Below are 23,665 nucleotides of genomic sequence, written 5' to 3'. Positions count from 1 at the left end.
TTATCACTGGATCAACCAACAATGGAGGTGGGGAAATGTGAAGGGTTGTGAGAGCTGCAAATACCAAAGGGGTCCCTGGCACTGTGTAAAGCTAGTTTGAAAAGAATGAATGAGTACCCAAAAATGTAAATTTTGTCCCCCTGCTAAACTACATCATTTGCCACTGGTGTCCAGGAAAGAAATGGCTCATCACTTGGCCTTCAAAGGGGCTTCTGCTAATACAAATATCTAGAGCTTCCTAGGAATGAGAGGCGCTCTGCGATCTCTCTTTGAGGTGTGGAAAATGCTATGTCAAGAAGCCCAGAAAAGAGTATTTTGAAGCTTTTACAGAGAAACCCAGCTAGGAGCCCCAGGATCAGATAGTTTGAAGAGGTGGAGGCCAGTCATAATGAGGACAAGGTGACAGGCTCCATCCCTACCCCACTGGGGGTGGGAACACTCAGTTCCTCAGGGTGCTGCCATCAGCCTTGCACCCATGAACAGTAAATATAAGGAAAGATAGTGTGCTGTCCATGCAAACACAGCTTACAGACAAGCCCTCTTCCAACCTGATTTTATTCCCTCCACCAAGCCCTTCTATGGAGAAACCAAAGCCCTGTTGGGTTTTACTGACACAGATTGTGCCTCTCACCCCAGTTAGCCCCTCCTATTAATAAAAGGCAGTACAGGACGAGAGAACATGCAAACTGACCTTGTAAACTCCATTAAATGGCTGGGTTTCTATCCTGTGGTCAAAGGGGAGCTTTCTAAGCAGGGGAGCAGCCCAAACTTCTTGTTTCTTGTTTTTACCTGCAAGGGAACAAGCAGAAAGTGTGCACCTTGCCTCCAATGAGCCTATTGACCAGAAGTATCAATATTGCTGTAGGAAAAAGGGACAGTAGTTCATGAAGGATTTCTTCTTTAGGAATTCTTCAGTGAGAGGAATTTCCAACCTTTGAGACCAGTGACAGCAAACAGAGTTGACTCTTTTCTTTTCTCCCACTCTCTCCAGAGCTCCTTTGAGCCCTCATCTGGACCTGTTCTCTCACAGTCTTTCACCACATTTGCCGTGCTTGCCTCTCCCAGCAGCACTCAGCTGCCTCTTGGTTTCAGCACCCCAGCCACCACCCAGGGCTGTTTGGATTCTTCAGCTGCTCGACACAAGATGGCTTTAAACCCCCGGAAACTAAAGAAGAAGGACCTTCAAGCGGCTGTAAGTCCTTCAAGAGGCCTGGGAATAAACTCCTATACAATAAAAGATGAGTTCCAACCTTTGCAAACTGCTCCTAGGGAAGCGGTATGCTTTGGGGGATACATACTCTGAGCAGGGATGGTAAAGTCAAGGGCACTGTCTCAGGCTTGACACCCCCGGAGAGGTGAGCAAACTTGTATCTAGTGGATGGGACGCCCCATCCATGTGGAACTTACATAAAAGGCACTGAAGAAAGCAGAAACAGTGACCTAAACCCCGAGAAACTGCTTATTGGCTTAGCATCTGGGAATTCACTCAGCCCTCTTTGTAGAAGCTATTAAACTATAGTCCAGATCAGGATTCTTTTAATTATTAATCAGATAAGACCCATGAGTTACAAATTGCAGCACTGTTCCACTCATTTGGAGGTCAGGCTTCCAGCAACTCTAAGCGTTCAGAACTCAGATATTAACCTCTCCAAAGATCTCTTGGTGTCACGTAGATGTCACAAAGTCCTGTCACATGACTTTCTAGCAGTCAGAGCTACACTTAGGCAAGCCAATTTTGTTAAAAACATGGTCACAGATCAAACTCATAGATCTGACAACAAGGAAAAGTGACAGTTGATGGCAGAGAGAGATGACAGAAACGACCTGGGGCCATTTAGTACAGGGATCAAGAACCTTGCCCACCTCAATAAGTCCCTCAGGGCCACACTGTGTCATAGTCCAGTGCAATAGATCATGTTCATTATTTGTCCGAGTCATCAAGCAAAGTTGAATTATATTCCCTGATCTCTGTTTAGGAAGATAGGGAAGTAATGCCTTTGGAAAAGATTTTTACTAAAAGCTAAGAGTTAAAAGATGTTAGTGTTTAAAAGGATATGTCAATTAGCTGGAGGATTCACTTTGGTCAAACACCCAATTCCTCAGTGACTCTAAGCTATAAGTAAAGGGCTATAAATCAGAGCTGGAAGAGACTAAAAGATTTTGTAGTTACAAATATTTTACAGGGAAGGACATTAAAGTACAAACAGTTGCCCAAGGTCAAACACCCTTGTGATGGCAGAGCTGGGGTCAGAGCCCAGTCTTCTTACTTCCAGCCCAGTACTCTTTTCACCCCACCATGTCACCCCTAGCTTAGACATCTCAATTTAGCTTTAGAAGAAGAAGTACAAGTTGAATGAACAGTTGGCAGGCCCTGAGAGGATCTCTTTAGTTTGGTGTCGATCAGAGGGTGACCAATTACTATGTGCTAAACCCTATACATGCGTTATCACCTAGACACTTCACCACAAACCTGGGAGATGGGGAATGTTGGCTAAGGGAAACTTAGTGTGACCCTTCTAACTTCTTCCTTCTGCATAGCCTAATTGAAGAAAGGCCTGGGCAGCACTCTCTAGAAGGCTGTGACATCTACTTCCTTGTGACTTTCTCCCTGACACATGGATGAATGTAAAAGAGTCCAGTATCATTTGTGACACAGAGGCTGCTGCCATTTGCTCCCTGCTTTGGAATTTCTTAGGTCTCAAGTCCCACGGGAGGTTTCTCATTATCCCTAATTTGTAGATGTGGACACAGAGATTTAGAAACTAACATGCTCAAGTCGCACAGAGAGTAAATGATGGAGCAGATATTTGAACCCAGGTCTATCTGACCTCATCACTCAAAAGTAAATGATTTTGAGCTGAGTCTGTTTGCACAGGCACTTTGAGTGGGAGAATAAAGAGTCGAACATTTGTCTCTAGATGCATGTCATAAAGGCTTACACTAAGCAAATTCCAGACACTGTTCAGTGCAGTGCTACTCTGACATTCCCAAAGCTGCACTGTAATTATCTGAAAACCTTGTTTATACTAAACCAATTTCAACCCCTTCAGTGTAAGGGCTGAATGCTTCATCTTTTTCTCTCTTCTTTCCAAAGAAAACCCCGATACTCTTTCTTCTTTTGAGCTGGAAAGACATAATTCATGCTGTCACTAAATTCCCAGAAAAGAAGCCAAACAGGATTTGATTTTGGCTCCTAGATCTGGTGAAGCAAATTTGGGAATTCCAGTGTTGCCAAGAGTATGATTGTTGTCAGGCCCAACAACCCCATTTTCAGATTTATGGCCTTGCAGTGTGGTTCAGTGGTTTCCAGGGTGTTTTAGAGAGTTCCCTGCAGCATATCATTCAGAGATCAGAAACTTCCAATCGAGGCGAACTACTTCCAATAGGTAAAATGATCACCAGGTGATGGATGCCACTGGAAATAATTTCCATCGTTAACGGTATTGTTATGTTCCCAACAGAGCCATTTGGATATCAAGGACTTTTTTCCTGATGGTTTTTTTTTTGGCAACCATGCAGGGATGGATGGAGAACATGTCAGTCTGATTCAAGCTCTTTCTTTCTCTCTTTTAGGTGAAACCAAAGCAGGATGAGCCAAGCCTTCTACTGGTTTTTGAAGAAGAGAAGAGTACAAACAAACCAAAAGAAGCTGACCAAAAGAAGCCAAATGATGACAGTGCAGGTTGGCACATCTTCACCCTCCCCCAGAAACATGTACTACGAGCTTAATTGCACAGTGACAGGAGCTGTATAATGAGAATTACCCAGGCCTGCTGTCCTTGGTCCTCAGAGAGCTTTCAATCTAAGATACATATTAATGTGGTCCAAGTTTCTCCATCTAAACTGCCTAATTAATACAATTGCCACTTGTGTGGGATTTAGGTAAAGGGTCATACCTGGATCCCTATTTTATCTAAATGAATTTCCAACCAGAAAGGTGTTTTGTGTTGATATGTTTGTAAGTTTGTTTAATCCTCTCCAAGTCTAACGTGCATGCTGAGTTCCTCAGTGAGCCCAGACATCTGAGGCAGCCAATGATTTCCTTTCCGCCTTCCCCTCAGCAATAATAACAGAATTGGCCCCAAACTAGTTTCTTAAAGTTGCCTTTCTCTTCCAGTAGAGAGGAAAGGTCTTGTGTTAACAGTGAGACCAGTTCCCATATCCATGAGCATAGAGGGCTTGGGCAGCTGCAGACAGATGTCCTTGGCAGCCAACACCTATCAAATCCCAGAACAATAAATACCACTGGAGTGAAAATCTCTCTGTGTGTTTGTGTGTGTGTATATATGGGTGTTGGCTCCAGCTGATGGCAAGCGAATTTCAAGCAATACTTGATAAAACAAAATTCCAGTTCCACAGATCAAGTCGAACAGTTATTTCATATTTTTATCACAAAGGATTTCACTTGTGGGTTCAAAGACAGCATATCCCTAAACACATTTTCCCATGAAAACTAACGAAACCACGAAACTGTTCTGCAAAAAAAAAAAAAGAAAAAGAAAAAGAAAAAGAAATTAAATGAGTAATCTCTTTTAATTTCTTTTTATCTTTTTACATATTTATTTTTAATAGTTGTCCCTTTTATACACAGAGGATAGAACTGATTCAGTGTCCATGGGGGCAGATACTTTGATTGCTTTTCCATATAATGGGAGTGGTTTGGAGTGCAGCCAGCTATGCTCAGTGCTGTATGCTGGATGTGAAACCACTAGATGGAGCTAGGGCTGCAGTGGGGAGGGAGGGAAGATGAGGGAGGGAAGGCAGTGCGGGCCCTCCCACCTGGGGATCAAACTGAGTTTCTCAGTAAAAGTACTAGAGAGGAGACGAGCAATCTGTATAACTGCTGCTTTGTGCTTGACCTGAAGCCTATGGACTGATGCAATTGTTAAGGCTTTCCAAGAATTGCTTTGCATGTATATTACATTGGATTATTTTAATACAAGAGAATAGAAGGCAGAAGAAAAGGGGGGCATAATCTTACCTCCCAGATAACCCCTGTTGACACCTTTCTAAAAAATAAAACAATAGCTTCACATGATATGAAAATTAAGTAGAATTAAGTAGAAAATATAAATACTAATTAGAAAGTAAAATTTCCCTGCGTCCTGCCCCAGTCAGTTTCCTAAAAGGTAATTGTTGTTACAAGTTCAAAAATTGCCTTTTGATGTGTCTCACACCTAATGGTGGACCAGACTAACGGTGATGAACCAACCTTGGAATCACTTCATAAAACTGGCATTTCACTTTGATTTAAAAATTTCCAACTGCGGAAGGCTAATAGTGACCAAGTTGTTCTCTATCTTCTGAATAGCTAGCTACTTCTTCATACTAGGGAATTCAATAGCAAACAAGTACCCATTGGGCCAGGGCAGAGTATTCTTATTTTACACATATTTTTCCTTGCCTTGTTTCTATTTGGTACAGGTCCCTCAAGCCGGGAACAGAGAAACAAAACTGAGATTTATGAGAAGGAGACAGCAGATCAGGCTGCAAACACAGATGCTGCTGAGAGTCAGGGCTGCCCATTGTCAGCAGTGTATAGAGGGCAACATGTAAGAAAAGGGTCAAGTGCTTCAGTAATGAGTGAGTGTGGTCCCAGAGGAAGAAGCTTGAAACAATCCAGTCGTGGGCTTGGCCTAGATGATAGAGCTGGATCCCCAGCTGATGATAACACTGCCAGGGAATGCCCTCCCTGGCACCTGTCCTTGGAGAAGCTAGTTGTGGAGCAGCCCATAACTCCACAAGCGGAAACCACAACTTTTCAGGAGTTGCTTTCAGATAAAGATGACATGGGAAGGAGAAATTCCGGTATAGATTTTGAAGCCAGCAAAGCATCAGCATCACAACCCATACCTGAAGACATGGAAGAGTCCATAGTTAGTGGTCCATCACCACACCATGAAGATGGGGCCTCAGGAGCTAAGAAGACAGAAGCCAGAGCTTCTCTTTTACCAGTGGTGGAAAGCCTTTCTACAACTGAAGAAGATGTCCTTTTCTCAGTGGCAGTGAAGGATCGAGTATTTATGGATCCTTCTCATATTCAGTCAGAAGAGGAGGAAGCTTCCAGCTTTGACTTGCAAAGCATCCAATTTAAAATGGAGTCAGCTCAAGATATCCCAACTATCTGCAAAGAAAAACCTCCTAGAAATGTTCTCCAGGCCTTCACAGCAAGCATTTGGGGTATGGCAAGTGCTTTGGCAGAGGGAGGCATTTCTGTAGAGAGGCTGCCTCCCAGAAGTCTTTCCCAGTCTTTGGGGAAGCCCAAAGCTGAAGAAGTCTCCTCAGAGAGCACTTCAGAGGCGGGGAGTGGTTCTGAGCAGCAGCTGGCTCCCAGATACTCTTTCCAGTCCTTAGGGAAGCCCGAAGATGAACAAGAAGGCTTTGCAGCATCAGATGGTCCAGCTGTAGAACTGAGCAGTTCTGAGCAGCAGCAACTGCCTCCTAGATATTCTTCCCAGTCCTTGGGGAAGCCCGAAGCTGAAGAAGTCTCCTCAGATTCAGAGAGTGCTTCAGAGGAGAGGAGTGGTTCTGAACAGCAGCTGGATCCCAGACACTCTTTCCATTTCTTGGAGAAGCCCGAAAACAACCAAGAAGTCTTCACAGAATCAAAAAGTTTTGTTGTGGAATTGAGCGGTTCTAATGAGCAGCTGGCTCCCAGATGCGCTTCCAGGGCTTTGAGGGAGCCTGGAGAAGTCTCCACAGAGTCAAATAGTTATGTTGAAAAGGACAATAGTGCTGAGGATTGGGGCAGCTCTGAGGAAGATCTGCCTCCCAGACACCCTTCCCAGGCCTTGGGGAAGCCCAAAGACCAACAAGAAGTCTCCTCAGTTGCAAAGAACACACCTGAGGAGTGGAATGTTTCTGTGACGCAGATTCCTCCCAGACACCCTTCTCGGCACTTTGTGAGGCCGATTGTTCAGCAGCAGGTCTCCTCAGGTTCAATGAGTGCTTCTGTAGAATGGAGCGGTTCTGTGGAAGCGATGCCTCCCAGGCACCCTTTCCAGCCCTGGGTGAGCCCTAAATTTGAGCAACAAGCAAGTCCAGAGAGCATTGCTGTTGAGTGGGGCATTTCTACGGAGCCGCTGCCTCCCAGAATGCCTTCTAAGCACCTGATGAGGCCTAAAGTTGGGCAACCCGTCTCCTCAAATCCAGAAATTGCTGCTATTGAAGGGGTCAATTCTATGGACCTGCTGCCTCCAAGGCATCATTCTCAGCCCCCGATTAAACCAATAGCCAAGCAAGAAATCTCTGCAGGTCCAGAGAGCACAGCTGTTGAGGAGAGCATTTCTATGGAGCCACTGCCTCCCACAATGCCTTCTCAGCCCCTGATGAAACCAGTAGTCAACCAACCAATCTCTGCAGGTCCAGAGAGTGTTGCCATTGAAGGGGGTGCTTCTACAGAGCAACTGTCTCCCAGACATCTTTCCCAGTCCTTTGTGAGACATAAAGTCCAGCAAATGTCAAGTTTTGAGAGTGCTGCTGTTGAGGGGGATATTTCTGGAAGGCCACTGCCTTCTGAACATCCTACTCAGTTCTTAATGAGGTATAAAGTTCAGGAAATGTCCTCATGTGTCGAGAACACTGCTGTTGAAGGAGGCATGTCTAAGAAATCGCTGCGTCCCAGGCATCCTTCCAAGTCATTTGTGAAGTTTATGGCACAGCAAATCTTTTCAGAGAGCCCTGCTATTGAGGGGGAAAGTTATGTGGATCCTCTGTCTTCAAATCAACCTTCCAAATCTTTGTTGAGGCCTAAAGTTGAGCACCAAGTTTTCGCAGGTTGGGAGAGTGCCAGTAACGAGGGAGGCATTTCTTTGAAGCTACTTCCTACGAAACACCCTTTGCAGTCCTTGGGGAGGCCTGAAGACCGGCAAGAAGTTTTCTCACATTCAGAGAGGGCTCCTGTGAAGTGCAGCGGTTTTAAAGTGCGGCTGCCTCCCAGGCACGTTTCCCAGGCATTGGGGAAGCTGGAGTACCGGCAAGAAGTCTACTCAGTTTCTGAGAGCTCCACTGAAGAACGGAGTTCTGAAGAGCAGCTGCTGTCCAGATGCCCTTTCCAAGCCGAGGATGTGGCTGAATTCCAGCCACAGATTTCCTCAACAGGCTCAGTGAGTGTACCTGTAGAGTGGAACAGTTCTGAGAAACCCCTGCCTCCGAGGCACCCTTTTCAGGCTTTTGCAGATCCTGAATATCAGCAACAGGTTTATTCCAGTTCCGTGAGTGCTGCTGCTGAGGGAACCATTTCTGAGTGCAATTCTAGCAACTGGTCCCTACCAAGAGGCCCAGCTTCTCCAAACAAAACCAAGAAACACAGCCAAGGCTCTGAAGACCTCATTAAGAACATGCCAGCTACTGCTACCAAACCTGTGAAGTTCACCATTGCTTCTGCCTGGCAAACATCCACTTCAGGGGACACTTACTCTAAGGAGGAAGTTCTTCAGAGTGGTAATCGAAATATCAGCCATTCGAATTTATCTGCCAACGGGGCTGATGTTGAAAATCTTTTTGGAGTCCGACTGAGAAGAGTCCCTTCCTCACAGAAGTACAAGAATGAGAAACAAGATGATTTTACCAAGCTTCCTTCACTCTCTTTGGGCCCAATTTCATCTTCCATAGGTAGAGGACAGCCAATCAAAAGAAGCACCTCCCAGGGGCTCCTGGGCACCACAGAGAACCTCACCACAATATCTGACTTTGGAAAGAAGCAACGGAGCAGGCCCAAATCTGAAAGCATGGCCAAGAAGGAACTGGCTTACAAGATCCCAGGTAAGACTTTATCTTTCCAGATGGCAAGTAGGTACCAAATGGAGGGAAGAACTGGAAATCAAAGTCTTGAATGGGAGGAAGTCTATTCTAGCCTTGCCTGCTGAGTTGTTGCTTTGATAGGGCTGGCTTGGGGATTTAGGGGCAGGATAGTGCCCCATTCTAGATTAATGGATCTGGAGATGCTTAATTTTGAGTCTTCCATTTCCCAAGGGGGTCCTCTCTGGACATCCATCCACATTTTGTAATAGACACATGACCATCTCCCCATTCCCTCTCCCCTACCCTCTGTACACCTTATATTTAGATGAAATTTTGTATTTTTCTCAAAATACTGTTACATATATTATGCTCCTCCCAACACCATGTGGATTTTTAAAGGCAGCTCATTAACAGAGCACTATGTTCAGACCCTCGTCTTGAAATCTTAGTTTACTGTAAATGTTTGTACTTCCACAGCTTCTTCACTCACTTGAAATGTCTAAGAATCCAGAGCTAGGTGATCTTTTGAGCACCAATCTCTCTCAAAGCTTTTGTACCTTCAGACTCACCATCACACAGTCTTGTATATGCCTATAACCACACACATGTAACCACACACTTGCATGAGGGACTATGAAGTAACAAATACTATAAGATTTTCCTTGGAGTTAGAGGAATGATATCAATGCCCTGAGCCTCTGGCCTCCCAGGCATTTTCCCAGCCCACCTGGAAACCATTGTCCTACTCCCATTTGGGGATAGGAAGAGGGATGGACAAGGGAGGGAAAGGGACCAGTAAGATGACAGTATGCAAACTTTGAAGTACAGCTTCTTATCTACCCAAGGAACTCCTGCCTTGCCAGGTTGTGGGGAGGGCACAAAAGAAGGGGGCCCTTCTCTACGTGATATCTGTTTATTTTCATTTGTCAATTAACAAGGATCTCATTTGGGACATTATTGTGGGTAGGCACCAGCCAGGCTCAAGACCCTGCCTGCCTCACTTCAGTTCTAACTCCTTTCATTCCTTTCTCAGGAAAGGCTCCTGATCGACAGTCAGATTATACCACCTCAGAGCCAGCTTGGATAACCATGGTGAAGCAGAGGCAAAGGAGTTTCCAGGCCCACATTCCTATGAAAGAGCCAAAAACCAAGAATAGAGCTGAAGCCAAGGCTGAGACTAAGGAGCCTAGATATGGGGTAGGACCTGGGGCAACCCACAAAATACTCCAAAAGTTTGCTGGAGCCAATTGGTTAAGCTTGCATCGGGAACTTTGTCAGGCATGCAGCTACCCACCTCTTCGGGTGCGTTAATCAAGGAAGGGGGACTCTTCAGGGGAAAAGACTTGCTTTGTACTCATACAAACATGCCCCGCTTTATGCTCTTAAAGGATTTGTGAAAAGTAATGAATATGAGAAGATTCTATAAATCAAATCCTGTCCTAAATATTCTAGAGCAGGATTCCATGAAATGGGTTGAAAAATAAGGAGTAAGTCATAAAAAAAAAGTAACCACTGTGGTGGGAGTTGAGTAACAGATATTTTATGCCCATAAATATGTACATGTATTTAAGAAACTGTAAATGGATTTAAACTATACATATTATTATTCACTTAACTTTTTATTTCTGAGCACCTTTCCGTATCAGTACATAATAATTTACTTTTATGTAAATAAAGGTAATGTTTGATGTTTGGGTTTCTCCATATTGATTTGGTTTGGTGTGGCACCTCCCTATAGGTTAAAAGAAAAGTTATGTGATGGACTAGGCTAATGGTGCCACATGTGGATCATGGATAATGAGACTGTGTCTTGCTTCCAATGTCCCATTTGCAATGTCTTTGGAAGTGTTGGAATGAGAATCCCTCTTGTCAAAACTGCAGAAAACTGACTCAGGAAAACATCAAATTTACATAGCAAGAGATCTGTCTAAATTCCTACATTTTTAAGTGCTGACTGTTGTTGAGGGATCACGTGAGGATCTGTTTAACTCTTTGCTTTAAAGAGCTTGTCATTTTTATCACTAATATTTTTATGGGAGTGGGATTATGCAGGGGCAAAGTTCACCTTGGTTAAACCTTTTGTCAGGGGTAATACACTAGGGTATACGAACTCATTCATTTAGACCAGTTGTGGAGAAGTTAATTTGAAAAACTTTTGGGCCGGCCCTGTGGCTTAGCGGTTAAGCGCGCACGCTCCGCTGCTGGTGGCCCGGGTTCGGTTCCTGGGTGCGCACCGACGCACCACTTGTCCAGCCATGCTGAGGCCGCGTCCCACATGCAGCAACTAGAAGGATGTGCAGCTATGACATACAACTATCTACTGGAGCTTTGGGGGAAAAAATAAAATAAATAAAAATTAAAATTAAAAAAAAAGAAAAACTTAAACTGTACAATTTTGAAAAGACCTACAGTTATATCGCTTTCTAACGCAAGGAGTGCAAGTCAGATGTCAACAAGTTTTGCTAAGTAGAAATCCTACGGAACTCACTTCAATTAATTGATAAGATTTGTTTGTAACCACCACATTCTGTTAGTTTGCTCTTAGGTGCTGGTAAAGTGCTAGGGAAAAGGTTGTTCTCAAGTTATATAGTTCTCATGTTAACCTGTTTACGCTATTTGTATGATTAGACATTTTCTTTCAGATCTAAAAGGTGGTAAACTAGAACCAGCTTAGGTTTTGTGAACCTAAATTCTGAACCAAGGTACTCTCAGTGCTATTTCTTTCCTTATCTCTCTCTCCCTCTAGCTCTCTATCTCTTTCCTTTTGATTAATGTTGAACTCATAATACCCAGGACAGGGCTTGTACTTTGTGATCTTCTGAATAAGTAATTTGCTGTTTTCATGTCAGGACTTACAAGCTTTCTGTTTTCATTTTTGTGTTAAAGGGAACTGGCATTGCAAATGAAAAACAACCAAGAAGGAATTTCACTTCTAATGTCAATAGACAGGAGAAGATGACACAGATGAAGCTACCTAAGTCTACCAAAGCAGGTAAAAACACACACCCCAACCTTCCTCCCCCAAAAACAGCTCTGATGGAATGTTGTGAAACTTTTGCAATTTCAAGCTCAGACAATACATGTCTCTTCCTCCCCAAATCAGCTTCATGATTCTCTCATGGCTCTTCCATTAGATACAGATATTAACTTGTTTTAGGAAAGTCCATTTATTATGACTACTGTAAGTCCAGTGTGTAACTTTCAGAGAGTCTTCCAGTCTTTTACCCCATCAAGGAAGCTGTATAAGCACAAAATTGTGATCACTCACTAAAACATTCTTGTGGCTAGTATTTAAGAGGAAAGAACCAAGCTACCTTCCAGTTCATATCAAAGCGGTATTTTCTTACCTTCTATGTTCCCAATGAAACTGTTGAAAATAATCCACTATAAAGGCTCAATGGTATTGAATTGTTTTTTAACTATTTAAAAAGCTTGTTTCAGCCCCCCCATATTCTGAGCAGGGGTATGAGAGGTAAGGAAACGTTGAAAGCTGAGAAAACACTGTGCTGGGATAGAATAGAATGTGGTCTCATCAGTGGAGTTGTGTGCCAGAGGGTTTTTTTTTTTTCAGCAGGAGCAGGGGGAGTGGAGAGTGGATTTATATTGCCTCATCTTTGTCCTCTCCCTTAGGCCCCTCATGAAGAAATTAGACTAGGAATTTAGGAACCCATTGTCTGGCCATGAAATAGCAGTGCCTGACCTGCTCATAGCTATTAATGGCCTCATGGGCACTATACTCCTGCCAAGTGGTTCTCAACTCTCACTGTGCATTAGAATCACCCAGTGAGCTTTTTAAAAATTACAGATGACCCTGGCTCCATTGCTAGAGATTCCAATTCAGTTAGTTCAGGAAATGGCATGGGCATTGGTGTTTTTAAAAAGAGCCCTAGGTGATTCTAATGTGTAGCCAGGGTTGAGAACCACTGGTTGAGTCTAAGCCATAAGTCAGTCAACCATAAAGCAGGATGAGGGAAGGAGTTGAATTGGGGAAGAGGGAGGTAGTCTGCTGCGTCAGAGCAGTTGGTACAATGTCATTTAGCATAGACTTTTACTGGATGGATCTGTTGAATCATCAGTCATTTCACACAACATCATGGATTGGCAAAATAAAAATAATATTACCTTATTTAAAATTTAAAAAACCGAACAGGTACCATACAATGTTTCCTCTGTGGTCTCAATTCAAAAGTGTAAGACAATCCAATAATAACCATTCAAAGATTGGCAGTTACAGCTGTAGGTATTTTCTCTCAGACCTTCCCATGTCCAGGCCCCTGTGGCCAGAGCCATATTAATTTGACCCCTTTGACATACCACCCATGGCATTGCCCATGCACTGACTTTTAGAAGCTGGAAGAAACCTGAAAGGAGGAAAAATTTTATTGCATCCCGTAAACATGCCTCAGTTTCTCTGGGGCTGCTTACTGCTTGTGTGTTATTTGCTGTGGTTCTCGTAGGATTTGAAGATCCGAAGATATTTCAAGTGCCTGCCATGGGAAAAGAAACCAGACGATCTTCAACTCTCCCAGCAGTGCTCCAAGAGCCAGTTGAGCCGGTTGAGCTGGTTGAGCCATTGGATCCAGTTGAGCTGGTTGAGCCGGTTGAGCCAATCTGGTTCTCTCTGGCCAAGAAGAAAGCCAAAGCATGGAGCCACATAGCAGAAATCATGCAATAAATAGCTCCTGGGTGGAGCATCAGCATTTCAAATGATAACTGCCAATAGGTGTATTAATGCCACATAGTCACTCTTTTACCGTAACCATTTTTTATTAAGCAAAACAGCCTTAGAAATGGGAATTAAAGCTAATAATTATTTGAATGAAACAAATGCCATGAATGCCTAATCTTCAGTAGTCATTGCCAGCATCTGAAAACCCAGCATTTCCTCTGTGAAACTATGTAAAATGTTTGCACTGCTGTAGAACTGGGAAATCTTTAACTTTGGACAATGTGCTTTAGGAGGGAGAAAGCAAAAACATTTCATTGGAGCAACTAAGAAGTGGACATTTCCCTTGATCAAATAAATTAATTCTAATGGAAATGTCCAGATAATTTGGCCTAAGGATTCACTTTTAGGTTTTATGAGCCTAGTTAAATGCTTCAGTTCTTTGCTTGCTGCTCCAATCTTTGCAAAGGCCCCTAGAAGAGGTGGTGGAAGTAAAAATTCTGGGTCTCCAAGAAAAATTTTGCACAGCTGGTCTCCTAATCAGCACACTGCCCTTTGAAACAACCTTCTTTGTATCCCTGGAGGACCCCAATTCCTGCAATACAGAGCTCTCTCTTTGCACATGCCCCATGTCAACCTGTTCCAGGTCTGGCAGCAGTGAGCACCTTCCTATGATGCAGAATATTTCTTGGGGATTATTGTACTCCTCTGGATGGTTAGTCCATTAGTGTTTGACCTTCTGCCCCAACATCACTGTGACCCTCTCCACTTGCTCAGAAATGTACTGGATGTCATACATATCCTGTTTTGTAAGCACTTAAGACCCTGTTGAAATTCAAAATTCTACAGATGCCAAAAGCTGTACTTTCAATCAGGAGATGGGAAGCCTTCCACGAGGAAGTCTGGGGCCACTGGAGAGCTGTCTGTCCCCCTGGCTCCAGCCTTAAGTTGGAGACCTCCATGTAGCCTAGTTTCTAGATCCTTTCCCTCAGCAGCCTCTGTTTCACAAGATTTTAGCCCAAAGCAAGACTACAATCTCAAAGCCATAGAACGATTAACTTTCTGCTAACTGGAAGCCTTAAGTGATTAAATCAGCCTCTCCCTGCCCTCATTCCTAGAGGCACACACCTCAAAAGTTACTAGGCTGGAAAGCCCCAACTTCCCCACTGAACCACTCACCCCCAAGTCCTTCCCCTTTATTCCATCCTCCAAACACACCAAACACTGAGAGCTCCCTTTGGATGCCTGGACAGTATCTAGCTCATTTTCTTGGGAGACCCAGAAGTGTCTTCTTAGTATACCTCTCACTGTGTCTGCCTCTGTCACCTCGGGGCTACTTTGCTTGAACAGAAATGCAGGCCTAGACATAACTGTGCCTTTAAATTCTGAGTGGCATGCTGCTTCATGCAAAAAAAAAAAAAAAATCAGAGACAGAGTGAGGTGCCAGAGCTTATTTAAACCCTTGGTGCTTGGTTTTGCTGATGATGGTATAATGTGACATTGTACAATCATATGCTGAAATTTGCGTTTTCTCTATAAAACATCTATTTTTCCTGATACTGTATCTTTGCCTTTTTGATAATGCTTGGTTTTTGATTGATTGGGTTTGCTTTCCTTTGTATTCCCATAGTGAACAGTTCATTAAGGTTGATCAATGCCCTTTACCCAGGTAATTCTGGTAGAGTAGCTGTTATACCTCCCTTCCCCCTTCTCTCAGGGTGGACCACTATTAGGTTATTCTCACTCTGAGAACTCTCCATTAACAATTTCTTTTCCACAGTTAACAACAAAACTCTGTGTTTAAGTAAAAGAGTTAAGTGTTTTTTTAATGCCTAGAGGCACATTCGGACAAGTTTTCAGCTTCTTTTAGCATTCTTGATTTTTGCTATATGCAAAGCAAATAAATTTAATAACACCTATTCTGTAGTCTGTTTCTGTCACATGGGGAGAGAAATCAAATAGGATGTTGACAACGCAGACCTGAGGTTTGTCAGAGAAGCAAAATAATCTTAAGAGGTTGTGCGGGGCATAAAGGGCCCCCATGTAGGTGTGCCTGATCAAGCTGATGGCCCCCAGGTGGGTATTTGTATGGGGGAAAAGTGGTATTGAAGAGGAGGTTTTCATGTATGTAAACACCTGGAGAGCAAAGAGAAGGACAGGAGAGAGAATGCAGATGGGAGTGAGTAGCGGGGGCAAGATGGTGGTTGTACTCCAGTCGGGCCCAGGAACTAGGTCCAAGTCCTATAGCAAGATGGGCTATTGGAACAAGCCATTATCAAAAGGAGAGGGCCCCACTGCATGCAGGTAACAAAGTATAACACGGAATGAGCAAGGGGAAGGGATGATAGACCAGATATTTAACCTGGCCCTCCTGTAACATTTGTAACATTTGCAGCGTTCAGAAAAAGAGTTCAATTGGGGATCCAAATACCATGTCTAAATGTTTGAATGTTTAAAGCACCTAATACAGCATGTTTTACTTAATAGTTTATCTCCTTCCATGACAAATATACCTTCATGATGACCTGAAAGTCCTGGTTGGGATGTAGAATTCTTGGATTCCTCTAAGTTCTGCTCCAATGGAGTGGGACGAGCTGCCCCCTCTCCCTTCCCCCTACCCCTGCCCCGGCTCCTAGACCAGGCCCCATCCCCTGTTTGGGGCATACAACCCTCCCTTGGGCCTGGGAGCACATACCGGCCATGCAGTCAGCCCTCCCAAGGACAGCTCCAAGAGGAGCATGCAGGCCCTGGCAGCAGTCCTGGGACTGTGCAGAGGTGCCAGGTACCTGGAGCATGGTCTAGCAGGGGCACACCCCTTGTTCCCAGGGCTGGGCTCCTGGCCCTGTAGGGAGGGCTGTGGTTGAAGAGAGCCGAAGTGGGGCCTCTAAAGCATGGAGCTCAGGACAGAGGTCCCTCTTGCCTGGGTCTGAAAGGAATATCATGTTAACAACTAGCACAGCATAAACATCGACAAATCAGCACCAGTTTGAAGCCCCTCAAATCACACTATATGGAAAACTGTCTATTGGCCTGCTCTTTCATTTTCAGTAATGATGACAAAGGGCCTGTGCCTCTGTCTCACCATGTGGTTCTAGCCATAAGGAATACATGATGATACATTTTAAAACGTCAACACTTGTGACCAAAAAAAGGATTGCGGAGGTGTTAAGTTTACTTCGCTTGAACAGGCATTAGTGGAGCACCTACTAAGTGAAAAACTCAGTACCTATTGCTTTGGGAAAGAAACATGAAAACTTTTCAGGTCCCAACCATTCAGAAGTTCACAGTCCAGGGGGTGGCGGGGTGGAGGGAATAGATGCACGTATATATATATAAGTAATGCACAAATACTTGGACACGAATGTTCATAGCAGCACTATTCACAATAGCCAAAAGGTGGAAGCAGTGCAAATGTCCATTCATAGAAGAATGGAAAAACAAATTGCAGTGTATACATCAACAGAATATTATTCAGTCATAAAAAGGAATGAAGTACTGATACATGCTACAATATAGATGAACCTCGAAAACATTATGCTAAGTGAAAGAAGCTAGACACAAAAGTTGACATATTGTATGATTTCATTTATAGTAAATGTCCCAAATAGGTAAATTCATAGAGATGGAAAGCGGAGTGGCGGTTGCCAGGGGTTGGGGGGTATGGGGAGGTGGGAAGTGACTGATTAATGGGTACAGGGTTTTGGGGTGATGAAATTGTTTTGGAACTAAAGAGGTGGTGGTTGCATAAAATTGTGACTGTCACTGAATTGTTCACTTTTAAATTTAAATGAATTTCACCTCAATTAAAAAAGTAATGCTAATATGTTAGAATATGAGATGTGCTACCACAGACTATGAGAGAAGGTATCAGTGCTACCAAGAGAGCACTTTGGAAGCCTTAACTAAATGCAGAAATGAGCCTCTAGTCTCAAACCCCAGGCTCTTCCCCTTCTCTAAGCCTCTGGTCAAACACGACTTCACCTTTTTTCCCCCCTTAAAAACAGAGGCTAGAGATTAAGCCCATTCTCTCTCTTTCCTCTTTTTATTTTTCTCGTTTTTTATTAGGAAATATTTCAGACCTACACAAAGGTACAGAAAATAATATTATCAACATCTGTGTACCCACCATCCAGCTTAAGAAATATAACATGACAAAAACAGCTGGAGCCCTCCCCAACAGGATCCCCCTCCCTTTCTTTCCCCAAGAGGTAACCACCATCCTAAATGAGATGTTTATCTTTTCCTCCCATGCTGTTACACATGCTATATTTGTATGCATCTCTCATATGCATGTTTACTCCAGATATTTGTATCCACAATCAATATATGGTGATCATTTTGCATGTTTTCTTAGACTTCATATACGTAGTATCATGTTTGTATCCTTCTGGAACCAGCTTTTTCCCTTATGCATTTTTCTGCTGCCATCGCCCAATCTTAGCCCCTCTGTGTCTGAGCTACTGTGAGTTCTAGTCTCCTCCCCAGTCCAGACCTTGCCATCCTGTTCAGTTTACCTGCAACAGTCCCAAGCCAGTGAATTAAGGCTGGTCCTACCATAGGTGAGTCTCAGCTTCTTCCCCTATGCCTCTAAACCAGTGCTTCTCAAACCTTAGCTGCATCAGAAGCCCCTGGAGGGCTTCTTAAAACACAGATTGCTGGGCCTAACCCTCAGAGTTTCTGATTCAGTAGATCTTGAGTAGAGCCTAAGAATTCCTGGGTGATGCTGATGATGCTGTTTTGGGGAGCAAACTTTGAGAACCAGCGCTCTAAATCAATGTGTGGGCCCAGGCTGAGCAACACCATCTGGCCTCCAGGCAAGCTGGGCCATCCATGAGGTTTCCTTCAAAACCATGCAGCAGTGCTGGCCAATACACATATAACTCCAGTCCCGTGTAATTGTAAATGTTCTACCAGCCATATTTAAAAGTCAAAAGAAACTGATGAAAGTAATTTTAATATTATATTTTGTTTAACCCAATATATTATTATTTCAATATGTAATTAATTATTAATGAGATATTTTACATTATTTTTTACACTTACAGCACATCTCAAATCAGACTAGGCACATTTTGAATGCTCAGCAACCACACGTGGGTAGTGACTAACGGAGTTAATAGTGAAGCTCTAAAGGCTTGACCTCCAGCTCTGTCTTTTCAAAACTGTTTTAAACTTGATATTTTAATTATTTGGGCTGGGATAAAAGAATTTGAGCTTACCAAATGGTGGAAAGTGATCCCTTTCAAACGACGATAAAGTGGGCCAGAACAAAAAGAGGTAAAACAGGGATTTGAGTGCTATTTACCCTTAAAAAAATGTGCACATATTTCAACTTGCGCATTAAAACAAACTTTTATTTTTAACGTGAACAAATGTTGTCAAATATATCTGTAAAATGTGAGGGAAAAGTCAGATGTCAGTGGATATCACTTTTTGGGTGATGAAGTTGGAATGAAATCAGTGTTGATAAAATTCCCTCGCGCTTCTAAAAAACAAGAAATCTAAAGAGTGAAGAACAGATTCTTCTTCTTCCATCTTCTTTCTATTCCTCGCAACTGCAGGATGAAATGAGAGAAAATTAACAATTATCCAGCATTAACCAGCACAGTCACTTTCTAAATCTAAGAAAATAGTCAGCCCTATGTGTATCTGCTGCGTTTGTGTGCTATATCCCAACAAGTAGAGAAGAACAACACGTTTTCCTCTTGTAACCTGCACCCTTGGATATAAGGTGCTCCTGCAACCGACGGCTTCAGTCATGTGATCATACCAACTTTGTCTCTTTCCAACACCGTAAATGCTTTTATGATCCTTGAGAGGCCATTCTGGGATTTAAATAAATCTCTCCACCTTTAAAAGCCTGTGCTCATTCCACAAATGATACTCCCTCACCCTCCCAGACCCTTGGTTTCTATATCTACCATATGAGAAAGAGGTGTTAGTATGAAATACACAGCTGTGAAAATGCAAATAGAAAAGAAAAAGAAATATGTTAATCATTTAAATATACTCAAAGACAAGATCTACCTTAAGACTTAATTACCAATTCAGTGATAAACAATAGTCATACTAGGACTAAGTTTCTTTTCTTTTGACTGTCACATACAATACAAAAGTCTACAATGGAACAAATGTTTAGGTATTAAGCATTAAATGTGGTCCTACTTGAAATTCTTAACGTTTTGCTCTTTGTAAGTAGTCACATTCTAAAAGGTATTGTCTCCTAGTTAGTACAGGAGACTGCATTTCTGAAGCCAAGTACTGAAGGCCCAACTAGTGCACAGCCCAGTGACTTTAGCTGCTGCTTCTAGTAACTGTTTTCTAAACAAATACTGGTCTTAGGTACTGATACATTTACTACTCATTAGTAGACTTACAGGTAGAGGACAAGAGACCTCATAGGAACCAATGAGTAGCCATGAAGTATATTTCAGTATATGACGCATTTTATATTACTAGATACATGAGTATTCTGTTAACATTCTAAGGAGGTAAAATTGAATTTTTAAACTAATTTTAAACAAACATTTTCTTAATTAATTTACTGGAACAATTAAGAAAAAATAAAGTTGTCAGTAACAGGTAAATTCCAGGAATGATTGGGTGATATTCAAAGTTATACACAGATACCTGGATTTTCTCAGCGTGCTCTCTGCTGGGTCCAGATCCTTTTCGGGTCCTTCCTGTTTTCTGTTAAACTTCTCTTTTTCTTCCTTACTTTCAGCGTCCTCGACCTCTTCATTCGCGTTTTCATACCGACATTTAGTTGTTTCTTTAGTGAAGAACAACAGAGATGTTGGGACCAGACATTCAGAGAACACAATCCCAGTTTATCAGGAATAGTGCCATCCAGGACTCTGCCCTCAGGAGAAGCAGGAGGATGGAAGGAACTAAGAGAAGAACGGTTGGCCACCTTCCTGCTGGTTGGTACGACGCTGCCACGGCCCCCACCTCTCTGCTGCCTGACCGTTTTCACAGCGACCTTATTTCTCTTTCTGGTAAACCCGCCACCCTGTGCTGCTGGTTATCTCGGGCCCTTCCGAGAAGGAGGGATCCGAATTACCGGGGCCTGATGCATGTTGTATGTTTTGGTCAGAACTTTCTTGCGAAAATACGTTTTGCCTCAACGACAAAATCTCTGGTGAAGCTCATTAGTTCCTCAACCCCCCGAATATTTACTTTTTACCAAGTGCCCGCCTATCCGTTCCTGATGTTTTGGGATCAACTTTCTAAGGATCTTGAATTTTGACAGCCACGACCCAGAAAGGAGGCGTGCCGTTAGCTCCTTCTTTTCCCCAGGCTTCCCCTCCGTTTCCTCCCACGCTCCCCGCTAACGCCGCCTCGGCCGACAGGCACCGGCGGCTCCGAAATCGCCCGGGTGGTCTCAGCTCTCATCAGAGGCTGCGCCACGGCCGCGTACTGTTCCTCACAACCGTCAAGGTGGCACGGAATCGGGCCCACTGGCCCCTCGGCGGGTTGGGGACCCGGACCCACGGCCTCGCCCCCGGGCCGCGCTGGGCGGGCGGCACGTGCCCCGGCTGCGCCCACGAGGCGCCCCCCCCCTGCAGCCCCGCCGAGAGGGCAGCGCCCCCCCCCCCGCAGCCCCAGCGAGAGGGCAGCGGCCCCCCCTGCAGCCCCGCCGAGAGGGACGCGGTCCCCCCCCCCGCAGCCCCGCCGAGAGGGACGCCCTCCCCCCGCAGCCTTTCCTCACCCGCAGCGGCGGCAGCCTCCTCCGCGGGCTCCCGGGTGGCCTCCTCCGCGGGCTCCCGGGTGGCCTCCTCCGGGGGCTCCCGGGTGGCCTCCTCCGCGGGCGCCGGGGCAGCGGCCCCCTCTGGCGGCGGCTGGGGCGCGTGGAGCTCGGCCGCGCCGTCGGGCGCCCGAGGCCGGGGTCGGCCTAGCAGCAGGCGGCCGGCGCGGGGCCGCACGAGCACGTGGTCGTTGTAGTAGACGCGGTGCAGCAGCGAGCGCACCAGGTCCAGGAACATGAGGCGGAAGTTCGCCATGGGGAACAGGTGGGCGTCCACCACCAGGTCCCGGCCCGCCTCCTCCTCGCCCTCCTCGGCCGGCCCGATGTCCGAGTCTTCCCCGGCGCTCCCGCCCTCCGCCGCAGCGGCCCCCTGCTCGCCCGCCGCCTCCCCGAGGCCTCCCGCGGCGCCCCGGACGCCGGCCGCCCCGTGGGGCCCGGACTCACTGCCCACCCCGTCGCCGGCTCCGGCCGCCCTGGCCCACGCTCCCGCCATGCCCATGGGGCTGTCCGGGCCACCTAGGGTCATGTCTCCCTCTCCCGTCGCAGACATGGCACCAGGCGCTACCTCAACCGGGGCGGCGATCCGGCTGTGGCGACGACGGCGAAGATGGTGGCCCCCTCAGCGGCTGCCGCTGAGAGGAGGCCGTGGGCAGTGGGGCTTGACGCGAGGCGCACGGGGCGGCAGAGGAGCCGGCCGCTGAGGGGACAACAGTCTGTGGTGGTGCCTGAGGAGGCCCCACGACGGGAAGGGCAGGGGACCACGGTCAGGAGCTCCCGCCCAGGCGGCACCTCAGACGTAGGCGGACAAGGCGGGAAAGATCCCGCTAGACAGGTGACGGGGGCGGGGTCAGAAGCGTCAAAGGGCCACGCCCCCTCATCAGAGCTCCCAGCTCATTTGCTGAGACGCGAGGATTGACATGCCCTGCGTCCAATGAATGGCCAAGGCCCTTGCGTTCTAAGATTGCTCACAATCGCCTCTGTTCTTTGAGGCCTTAGGGTCCTGTGCTTCGCTTAGGTCCACACAACTCCTGTCCCAATTTTGCGATTGTCACCAAACTGTAGCACTTCAATGAATTGACAACCTGGGTTGAGGAAACTTCTTCTGTTAAGGGCAGAGAGTAAACATTTTGGGTTTGGGAGAGCCGGGAGTAAAATCCAGACCATTATGTAGGTACTTATATAACAAGAGAGAAAACAAATTTCCAAAAATATTTTATCGTTGAAACTAAAAATATAATAATTGCATACAATTTTTTAAATAATATAGGACTATTAATGAGCAAAATGGAATTTTTTGGGCACCTCAGACGTAGGCGGACAAGGCGGGAAAGATCCCGCTAGGAAGGTGATGGGGGCGGGGCCAGAAGAGTCAAAGGGCCACGCCCCCTCATCAGAGCTCCCAGCTCATTTGCTGAGACGCGAGGATTGACATGCCCTGCATCCAATGAATGGCCAAGGCCCTTGCGTTCTAAGATTGCTCACAATCGCCTCTGTTCTTTGAGGCCTTAGGGTCCTGTGCTTCGCTTAGGTCCACACAACTCCTGTCCCAATTTTGCGATTGTCACCAAACTGTAGCACTTCAATGAATTGACAACCTGGGTTGAGGAAACTTCTTCTGTAAAGGGCAGAGAGTAAACATTTTGGGTTTGGGAGGGCCGGGAGTAAAATCCAGACCATTATGTAGGTATTTATATAACAAGAGAGAAAACAAATTTCCAAAAATATTTTATCGTTGAAACTAAAAATATAATAATAATTGCATACAATTTTTTAAATAATATAGGACTATTAATGAGCAAAATGGAACTTTTTGGGAGAATAACATTTTGTTTAATTAGAGTTCAAAGTTAGTGTTCTCTATTATCAAAATTGATTGCATATGTTCATCTGTTGATCTGTAATGAGGTTTTACATAGTTCATCTTTGCAAATGTCTTTTCACACAGATATTGGCAAATATTGATATCAATCCATGAGATAGGTACTTCTAAATACTGATATCAATCCCCAGGCATATGATTTTAATTGAGCATGTTGATCTCTTGGAAGACATTTATAGAATTCTATTAGATTCTTCTCTTGGTATTTGCCTTTTAGCATGTCATTACAGTGCAGATTAATCACTTCCAATTGGAGTTTATGTGGAAGTTCCTCGATTGCACAGTTAAGTGGGTTTGAAATGTTGAAATTTCCTTTGTACTTACACAGAGGTCAGAAAAAAAGCTGCTGGAACTGTAGTCTGAGCTTGGATATATATCCACTGCAAATTTGTGTGGCAATAGAGATCTTGCTTCTTATTTTACGTTTTGACAGCATGGGAAATGTATAAAGCAGCCTGACATTACTTGGATTCAAACAATGTTAGTTGTCATTGAAATGACTTTACCACAGTATAAGTTTTGTATATAAGCACTATTTGCCTTGTAATTTTAGGTTGAATTCATTAAGAAATATTACCAAACCTGCAGCAAAAGCTAATTTCCAAAGCCATTTAGTGTTCAGTTGAGGGAG

General features: G+C 44.7%; 2 protein-coding genes across 2 annotated transcripts in view; one reads left to right on the top strand and one right to left on the bottom strand.

The window, feature by feature from the left end:
• The window catches only part of KIAA1210 (KIAA1210 ortholog), a 42,242-nt gene extending 27,277 nt beyond the window's left edge, over positions 1-14,965 (top strand). Inside the window, exons 6-12 of the mRNA XM_058536585.1 lie at positions 992-1,192; positions 3,275-3,386; positions 3,578-3,682; positions 5,425-8,763; positions 9,776-9,939; positions 11,629-11,734; positions 13,200-14,965. Coding sequence (XP_058392568.1) covers positions 992-1,192; positions 3,275-3,386; positions 3,578-3,682; positions 5,425-8,763; positions 9,776-9,939; positions 11,629-11,734; positions 13,200-13,417 — 4,245 coding nt within the window. The 3' untranslated portion in view covers positions 13,418-14,965. The remainder of the gene's footprint in view (positions 1-991; positions 1,193-3,274; positions 3,387-3,577; positions 3,683-5,424; positions 8,764-9,775; positions 9,940-11,628; positions 11,735-13,199) is intronic.
• Positions 14,966-18,743: 3,778 nt separating this feature from the next.
• On the bottom strand, positions 18,744-21,705 carry CT47C1 (cancer/testis antigen family 47 member C1). Its single transcript, XM_058535104.1, has 3 exons — positions 21,120-21,705; positions 20,039-20,180; positions 18,744-18,963 (listed from the first exon to the last, which is right to left on the bottom strand). Exons 1-3 carry the CDS (start codon positions 21,703-21,705, stop codon positions 18,951-18,953), a joined length of 741 nt encoding a protein of 246 aa, XP_058391087.1. The 3' UTR covers positions 18,744-18,950.
• Between the last annotated feature and the right edge of the window lie 1,960 nt (positions 21,706-23,665).

Source organism: Diceros bicornis, chromosome X, assembly GCF_020826845.1.
Source record: "Diceros bicornis minor isolate mBicDic1 chromosome X, mDicBic1.mat.cur, whole genome shotgun sequence".
Taxonomy (NCBI): Eukaryota; Metazoa; Chordata; class Mammalia; order Perissodactyla; family Rhinocerotidae; genus Diceros; species Diceros bicornis.
Note: the sequence above shows the minus strand (reverse complement) of the source record. Positions and strands in the feature narration are given on the sequence as shown.

Bases quoted from the DNA above. Each gene is read 5' to 3' on its own strand.
- CT47C1 (XM_058535104.1), bottom strand. From the start codon at position 21,705: ATGTCTGCGACGGGAGAGGGAGACATGACCCTAGGTGGCCCGGACAGC. The intron at 20,181-21,119 runs GTGAGGAAAGGC...TCTTCACTAAAG, and splicing joins GGAGGCTGCCGCCGCTGCGG to AAACAACTAAATGTCGGTAT.